The 8,958-nt window shown below is 29.0% G+C and overlaps 4 protein-coding genes across 4 annotated transcripts in view; 1 reads left to right on the top strand and 3 right to left on the bottom strand.

The window, feature by feature from the left end:
* The window catches only part of LOC102594458 (citrate-binding protein-like), an 11,246-nt gene extending 9,879 nt beyond the window's left edge, over positions 1-1,367 (bottom strand). The window contains exon 1 of the mRNA XM_006350949.2: positions 1,342-1,367. The gene's annotated coding sequence lies outside the window, so the exon portion shown is untranslated. The remainder of the gene's footprint in view (positions 1-1,341) is intronic.
* LOC102594128 (citrate-binding protein-like) lies at positions 178-1,378 on the bottom strand. The gene is made up of 2 exons (XM_006350948.2): positions 1,046-1,378; positions 178-632 (listed from the first exon to the last, which is right to left on the bottom strand). Exons 1-2 carry the CDS (start codon positions 1,319-1,321, stop codon positions 252-254), a joined length of 657 nt encoding a protein of 218 aa, XP_006351010.1. The 5' UTR covers positions 1,322-1,378; the 3' UTR covers positions 178-251.
* Positions 1,379-5,952: 4,574 nt separating this feature from the next.
* LOC102594787 (citrate-binding protein-like) lies at positions 5,953-7,260 on the top strand. The gene is made up of 2 exons (XM_006350950.2): positions 5,953-6,272; positions 6,692-7,260. Exons 1-2 carry the CDS (start codon positions 5,997-5,999, stop codon positions 7,070-7,072), a joined length of 657 nt encoding a protein of 218 aa, XP_006351012.1. The 5' UTR covers positions 5,953-5,996; the 3' UTR covers positions 7,073-7,260.
* A 745-nt stretch (positions 7,261-8,005) lies between these two features.
* On the bottom strand, positions 8,006-8,545 carry LOC107061275 (uncharacterized). The gene has a single exon (XM_015310253.1). It carries the CDS (start codon positions 8,543-8,545, stop codon positions 8,006-8,008), a length of 540 nt encoding a protein of 179 aa, XP_015165739.1.
* Positions 8,546-8,958: the final 413 nt, after the last annotated feature.

Here is an 8,958-nt window from a genome sequence, read left to right on the forward strand (position 1 = left end):
GGGGGTAATAGGACCTTAGTAAAGGTTAGGTGTGTCTCTGGGATTTCGGGCATAGGCTGGGGGGTACTTATGCATTTTCCCTTTATTATTATAAAATCTTATTCAACTCAACCTCATGATCATAAATCTAAGAGGATGATTTATTCGTCTTAATACATCATATTTCTAAATTAAATGAAATTACATAAGCTTCATGGTCCATATAGAGCTAGTCCGCTCGATCATGTTAAGACACTACAAGTGATAGATGTTTATTTCTTGAAAAGCTTAATCCCTCTCCAACGAGATTCCATTCGATCAGACTCATTATCTTGTGTATAAACTCCAAATTTGAAATAATGATGGTCTCCACCTCTTCCGGATGGTTCATGCTTGAGATTTCCATTAATATAAACCTTTAATTTACTTGCACCAACATCATGAATCACATTTAGTCTGATCCATCTGTTATAAATATTTGATTCAATAACTTTTTCTCTATAGTAATAGAGAGTTCCATCATAAACTCTTAGCATTAAAGTTGTGGATGATGGTGATGCTCCAAATACTTGCATTATTGACACACCAGATGAACCACTTGGCACATAGAAATATCCCTCAAATTGTCGAACACCTGATGAATAATCATTGCCCTATATAATAAATAAATCAATCAAAAAATAATCACTAAAATATTAGATACTTTCACTACAAGAGAATATGCAATAGCTACGGAATTTATTTATTGCTAATTTCTTGTTTTCTAGTAGTGATCTCAATTAGATCGATTAAAAATTCTTGTGAACTAAAGGTTATATGCTCCCATGGTCTAATTTTGACTCAATCGATCTAGCCAACAAGGATGGAGTCAGAGCTAGAGGATTGTGATGTACAAATGAGACGCATGAATACCTAGTCGATTGAGTCAAAATCAGACCATTGAAGCAAAATACTATGTCATGTTATGATGACATAGTAATTGACAATATAACAGATCACAACTAACTTGAAATTAAACCGATACACAAGTAATTAAAAAATTGATGAATTTTTCTTTGAACTTTACCGTTATACGAATTTCAGAACGGGGTTTTGTTTGGCTAGAGGTAGTATGAGGCTTGTCAGTCTTGTAAACCCAAAATTTGTGTACTCCATCAATGAAGGAATATCTTTGATTCACAGGCACATCATAAGGCTTTTGAATTTCGAAATTGCTTTGGCTAATAGATATGGGAGTGAAACCATCAGTAGGATCAGCTTTGCAAAACAAATGGTTTTGAATCACAATTTGTTGGAAAAGAGTGAATAATAGCAATGGAAGATGGGAAGAAGAGTAAACCATGTTTTAATTTTTTGATGGAACTTAATACAATAGATTCAATTTTTGTGGGATGATATTAATTTGAGTACCAAAGTTGTCTATTTATAGGGAAAATATATGATGGTGACACTTAAAATTAAGACAATTGGGACATATTGCATGAATATGAATTGATAGGAGTAAGATTGAGTATGTTAATTAGTCTTTGCCACTTGGTTTTGTACGTTTCTTTACATTCAATAATGGACTAACGACTTAAAGAGAAGTCTAATTCATGAAACAGTGGCCTATGCAAGATTTTTGGTCAATAGTATCGGCTTATTTTGGTGAGTTTAGGTCTAAACTATTTTGGTGGTACGACTTTATCACTTGTTATAGTCTTGAATTGATATTTGATTTTTTGAATATTGTCAAGAAAATGTGTTGGCATATTGTATATCATAGTGTAGTTAGAAATTACAAAATTACTAAAGTATATCATAACTAAGATTTGACAATGTGACTTACAATAAATTTGGACTCCATTTGTCATGATAATAGAATTTATGTTAAGAAAATTCAATAAATGTATAACATGAAAAAATAATTTATTTTATTTTATTTAGTGGTAAGTTATTTGGCAAAGGGACTTCAATTGAACATCTTGCATTGGTTTTAGAAAAGGTATAATTAGACTTCTTAGTTGAATGACCTCAATTGAACATCTTCCAAAGATATTGAATGACTTTCTTGTATAAACCATTGGTTGAGTGAGTTTATGAGAAAAAATTCTTAGTTGAGTGACTTTAAATTTTTAGTTGACTGATCATCTGAGATATTATCTCTTGTTATAAGTGAGATATTTGGTTTTGTAGCCTATACAAACTTACTTTTAGTTTTTTATACTTTTTATAAGAAAAAATTATTCTTACACATAAAAGATTTGAAAATATCATTTTCTTCTATTAAATTTATATGTGATTATAAGAAATTATTTTCACGTCACTGTCATCAAAATCCTATCTAAAAAGAATATCGGAGTTTTGGTTACATCATCCATTAATTTTTAAATGTGTGACATTTTCTGATGTCTGGACGTGAGGATCCAGTAAATTTTATGCTTGTCGAGATGCACTATGTCACTTGGTAATTACTTCTTACATTATCATGTTTTAACAGACGTATGATTCAAATGTTACAACCTTTTACAATATTGTGCACTTTACTGTACCAAAGATCATAAACGAGATATTATTTTTGTGTTGATTCGCAATACGATATAACTTACTGAGTCACTTTATTATTTTCAGATATTTGAACATCTCATAAGGTTTCATGAAGTGTTAGGCTGTCTGAAAGAACGTCACTTTTTTATTTTGTAATGAATGTGTCAAATTAAACAGTTTTACCATTACCATTAAATACTTATTTTTCATTTTCCAAGACTTCATATTAAACCTTATTTAATAGGAATAATTTGATAAAATACTTATATCAATAATTATTTTCGTAATGAATGTGTCAAATTAAACAGTGACAAGTAAAAATAAACCGTGACGAGCACCATATATTTATCAGAAAAGTCAGCTTTTCCAATCACTTAGCAGCCAGCCCACATGATTGGTGTGAAATTGATAGTCTAGTCACTAGTGATCTACTCAAACTTCAAAGAAACCTTCCAGAAGAGTTTAGAAGTAATTACTCGAAAATAAAAACTTAAAATAGAGGAGAATGATTATTTTTCATAGTCAAGGTGGGGAGTTTGATTTTAAAAATAAAATTTAGGGGTATAAATAACAATTGGATATGTTACAAATTTATATCTAGGCATAATACATAAACAGGACCCTTAACTTGGTTTCAGCGGATAACTATGTCCTTCAACTTTGAGTGTGCACAAATAGACACTTAAACTTGTATAAAATTGAACAAGTGACACATGTCCTACATGGCATAATACACGTAAGATGTCACGTAGGACACAAAAATTTCATATAGGGTGTCATGTAGGACGAATGTGTCCATTTTTTCAATTTTATACAAGTTTAAGTGCCTACTTGTGCACATTCAAAGTTAAAGGTCATAGTTGCAAGCTGACGTCAAGTTAAAGGTCATGTTTATGTATTATGTCTTATATCTTATATTTACGAGATCCATATATAACAAGAAACAATGTATCTTACCTATGCTAGTTTCAGAAAAATTAATACACCATTAATTCAAAGTCAACTTATTGCCTACCACAAGGCATCCAGTTTCTTTCTCTAATAATTTTAGGTTTTTGAATAATGATTCATGATTTTGTTCTTTTCTTTGTTAATTCATCATATGTAAATTTACTCTCTTCATATTAATTTGATTGTTTTATTTTTTTGATTTATTTTAAAAGAACGTTTTTCCCTTTTTGACAATAATTTTTTTTTGAATAGGTCGATAAGATTATGGACATGTGTCTTTCCGTTAGTTCAAAGGATATATATAGAATACAACCCTTAGATGATAAGGTCATTAGTGTTCTAAAAAGGTATAATGGAGAGTATTCAAATACCATTTTTTGATAGTTCGGAGATATATTTATCATTTTTCCCTACTAAAAAGGCTAAATTGGATGGTGTATGGTGACTAGATTCATTTTGTAGCACGAGATTCTGTAACAGTAAAAATACTATTATCAACAGAAATTGACGAATTCTTAATTGTATTCAATGAATTTTGTAACAAACCAAAATCGAGTATAAATTTGAAAGGTCTTTCTTTATTTTCAGACCAAGAACAGAGAAGAACAAATTCAAAAAGGAAAGAATTCTTCTCTACATTCATTCCTTTCCAAAAAAGAAAAAAATGAAGGAGAAGAGGGTTTTTAACCGGGTTATGGATGGTTTAAAATTATGAAAAAAATGGGTGAGTTTTTTTAATTGTGGGTAAAAATTAAATTAAATTTTGGTAGACCGTTAAAATAATGACATATATCCCTCCGTCTATCCTAAGGGTATATACATTCTAAAATATTAACGAAAGATATACACAACCAAAAAACATAACAAAGGATATTAACGTACTATTTATGATAATTCGGTGATATATATATTTTTTTTCAATCATATCGAACGTTCAAAGAAAAAGTCATCTAGCAAATGAATTAACGATTGGACATGTTACACACTTACAATGTAGGGATCACCTTTCAGTTCTTTGACTCTATAAAAATCAAGGGTATGATTTTTCAATTTCATAATTTATGGGGTGAAAATCATTTACAAAACTTTACTTTAAAAATCAAACTCCCCTGAACTTTGAGAAACAATAAATGGGAAAATTGTATGAATAGAAAATTATTAATTCAAATTAAATGTTATAGCCATAGTTTATTTTATTTGTAATTCGCAGCAAACATCCCATTTTTTTGCCATCTGATTCGATATACAATTAGTCATTTTCGGTATATAATTACCCATTTGGTATACAAATTATACAAATCAAAGCTCCATAGCAAACATAAAATGGTAGTCTTATAAATATATTTTGATGCAAGTAATAAAAAACAAATTAATAAAAATAATATATATTTCTTAACAATTTCTTAAAAGATTAGTTTTATTATATTGAAAATAAATTTGAGATTATATATATTTTTTTAAATCATTAATGACAATCAAAGTTCATTTATCTACATAGATAATAGAGAATAAGAGATAAACATAATTATATAAACGTGTCCTTTCGACTTGGCTTTAGCTGTCATCTACGCCCTCCAACTTTGGTTGTACACAAATATACACTGAAACTTATGTAAAGTTGACGAGTAGACACACACGTTCTATATGACAATTTGTGTGGGATACACTCGAACTAATTTATATTATGTCATGTATGACACATATTATGTTATGTGTTAGACGCGTGTGTCTACTTGTTCAATTTTATACAAATTTAAATGGCCTACTTGTGCACACCCATAAGTTGGAGAACATAAATGACAAATAAGATCAAATTACAAAGCATGTAGATGAAAGATTAACATAACATATTATATATATAAATATATATTTATATTACATAGATGGAAGATTAAAAATGATAAGGATCATAAAATAAACTTATCATAGTATAAATAGAGAGAATGATTATTTCTCAAAATTGAGGAGTGAGTTTGTTTTTTTATATTAAAGTTTGGGAGTGTAGATGATTTTCATCTATAATTTATTTGGCACAAAAAATCTGAAGATTTAAATATAGAAAAACATAATTGATTTTTTTAATTTATTTTCGAGTCATGATACTTTAGTAATTTCCTGAATCTGTTCATACAAATTTCTGACAACACTACGATATAATATATGCCAATACATTTTCCAAATAATATTCTACGAATCATACATCAATTTAAGACTATAACAAGTAAAGTCTTATCACCAGAATAGCTTAGACCTAAACTCACCAAAATATGCCGATACTATCGACCAAAAATCCTGTATAGTTCTCTTTTAAGTCGTTAGTCCATTCAAAATCATTGAATGTGAAAGAAACGTACAAAACCAAGTGGCAAAGACTCAATATTAGTCCTATCAATTCATATTCATGCAATATGTCCCAATGATGTTAATTATATGTGTCACCATCATAAATTTTCCCTATAAATAGACAACTTTGGTACTCATATCATTCCACAAAACTTATATTGAATCTATTGTATTAAGTTCCATCAAGAAATTAAAACATGGTTTACTCTTCTTTCCATCTTCCATTGCTATTATTCACTCTTTTCCAATTAATTGTAATTCAAAACCATTTGTTTTGCAAAGCTGATCCTACTGATGGTTTCACTCCCATATCTATTAACCAAGGCAATTTCGAAATTCAAAAGCCTTATGATGTGCCTGTGAATCAAAGGTATTCCTTCATTGATGGAGTACACAAATTTTGGGTTTACAAGACTGACAAGCCTCACACTACATCTAGCCAAACAAAACCCCGTTGTGAAATTCGTATAACGGTAAAGTTCAAAGAAAAATTCATCAATTTTTTCAATTACTTGTGTATTGGTTTAATTTCAAGTTAGTTGTGGTCGATATATTGTCAATTACTATGTCATCATAACATGACATAGTATTTTGTTTCAATGATATGATTTTGACTCATCAATCGATTAGGTATTCATGTTTCTCATTTGTACATCACAATCCTCTAGCTCTGACTCCATCCTTGTTGGCTAGATCTATTGAGTCAAAATTAGACCATAATTGGAGCATATAACCTTTACTTCACAAGAATTTTTTATCGATCTAATTGAGATCACTACTAGAAAACAAGAAATTAGCAACAGACAAATTCCGTAGCTATTACATGTTTTCTTATAGTGAAAGTATCTAATAGTTTAGTGATTATTTTTTGATTGATATATTTATTATATAGGGGAATGATTATTCATCTGGTGTTCGACAATTTGAGGGATATTTCTATGTGCCAAGTGGTTCATCTGGTGTGTCAATAATGCAAGTATTTGGAGCATCACCATCATCCACAACTTTAATGCTAAGAGTTTATGATGGAACTCTCTATTACTATAGAGAAAAAGTTATTGAATCAAATATTTATAATAGATGGATCAGACTAAATGTGATTCATGATGTTGGTGCAAGTAAATTAAAGGTTTATATTAATGAAGTTCTCAAGCATGAACCATCAGGAAGAGGTGGAGACCATCATTATTTCAAATTTGGAGTTTATACACAAGATAATGAGTCTGATCGAATGGAGTCTCGTTGGAGAGGGATTAAGCTTTTCAAGAAATAAACATCTATCACTTGTAGTGTCTTAACATGATCGAGCGGACTAGCTCTATATGGGTCATGAAACTTATGTAATTTCATTTAATTAAGAAATATGATGTATTAAGACAAATAAATCATCCTCTTAGGTTTATGATCATGAGGTTGAGTTGAATAAGATTTTACAAAAATAAATGAAACAAGCTTTAATCAGTCATGCATGTTAATTTCGTTTACACCTTTTATGCCAGTAATACCTAACAAAAAAATAGAAGGTGATGATAGTTTACTTCAATTTTTTATTTTTATTTTGGATAAGTCAAATATATTGAAGAATTATATATTGATTTAAAATTAAAAAAAAATACTAAAAATATACCATAACTTGTTTCACAGGTTCATATTAGACGGAGTTGAGAACTAACTCACTTGGTGAGCTTCATATCTTTCATAATTGAAGTGGTGATTTCAAACTCATATGTAATTAAAAAGTGTTTTTGTTTAATAAAAAAAATCTTTATAAAAACGGTTGACTGTTGACCATTATAAAAAAAAAATTAATTGATTTGTTGTGTTAATATCAATATAACATAAAATTTCCATTTCATTATAGATAAGTAAAAGTCCACATAAGATGATGGTCGTATGTATTTTCAGCCAAGTAAAACATCCTTTTGAATTACTAGGATTTGCGGCTCTAAGGCTTACTATTAACTTACACATTATTAAATTAAATCATAAATAAAAAGGTATAAATGAGTAATTGAGAGAAAAAATTCTAACAAGTAAGCTGAAAAAATATCCCAATGCTCAAATGAAAATGATAAACTTAGATCTGATATAATTAGTCACTTGAGATAGTAAGAATAATTTATCGAAATATCAATAATCTCCTCTTAATTAGCTAATACTAGCTTTCAAGAAAGACAAATTCATTTATAATAATTATATAAACAACCTATTTTTTAATGAGTTGTTCAGCAATTTTTGCCATTAATACAAGATCAAATTGTTTTCTACTTCTATCTAACATTTCAGGTGTTGTCTTACTACCAAGTACATTCTGACAGTCACTCACAAATTGGGGACACTTTGAGAGGTCATTTTCTAAGCCATTATAATCCTTGTTAGCTAATGATTTAGCAGCATCTTGGAGCACGGTTATCAACAATCCATAACTACTGTCACAAATACTATACAAGTCTTTGGTCTCTTTGTCTTTTGCATTTGCTTTAGCCGTCTCTACGAAAGCATGGTTGTCATTAGCATTTTGTAATGATTTGGTGATAGCAGCTCGAGTTACTTCTTCAGGAACATATGGATGAGAAGGTATAATTTGTCTAAAAGTGGTTAAGCAAAATTGAAGATCTTGTACTTGTCTACATATACCTGTTATTAATGCCTCGTCTGCACTAATGTCACATAAAGAAGTTTGAAAGTTGAAAATGGTTGCGACAAGTACTAAAGGAAGAAAGTATGAAGTAAAAAGAGAAGTCATTTTCATTTCTTCAATAAGTGTTACTCTGATTTTTGAAGTGGATGCAAGTGAATATATATAGGTATGACATTGAAGCAAAATAGGAATAAACATAAATTTTATTACCTTATTATCTATTTCAAAATTCTATGACATATATAGAAATAATGTTAAGTTATTTACTTCTTCAGCTTCCAATCATATATAGAAATAATGTTAAATTTTAATATATTTCTTTCCAACTAATTATGTTATTTCCTCATATGAGTGAAACATATTTAGTAAAAGCATAATAATTATTAACAAAATTATTTTGAGTTTTTTTTCAAAAACATACTTTTATTTCAAGCATATCCCCTCTATTCTATTTTACTTGGCTTTTATTAAAAATAAATTATTATTTTTTACTGTTCAATTTAACAAATTAAAAGATT

The sequence above is a fragment of the Solanum tuberosum genome, unplaced genomic scaffold, assembly GCF_000226075.1.
Source record: "Solanum tuberosum cultivar DM 1-3 516 R44 unplaced genomic scaffold, SolTub_3.0 scf00131, whole genome shotgun sequence".
Taxonomy (NCBI): Eukaryota; Viridiplantae; Streptophyta; class Magnoliopsida; order Solanales; family Solanaceae; genus Solanum; species Solanum tuberosum.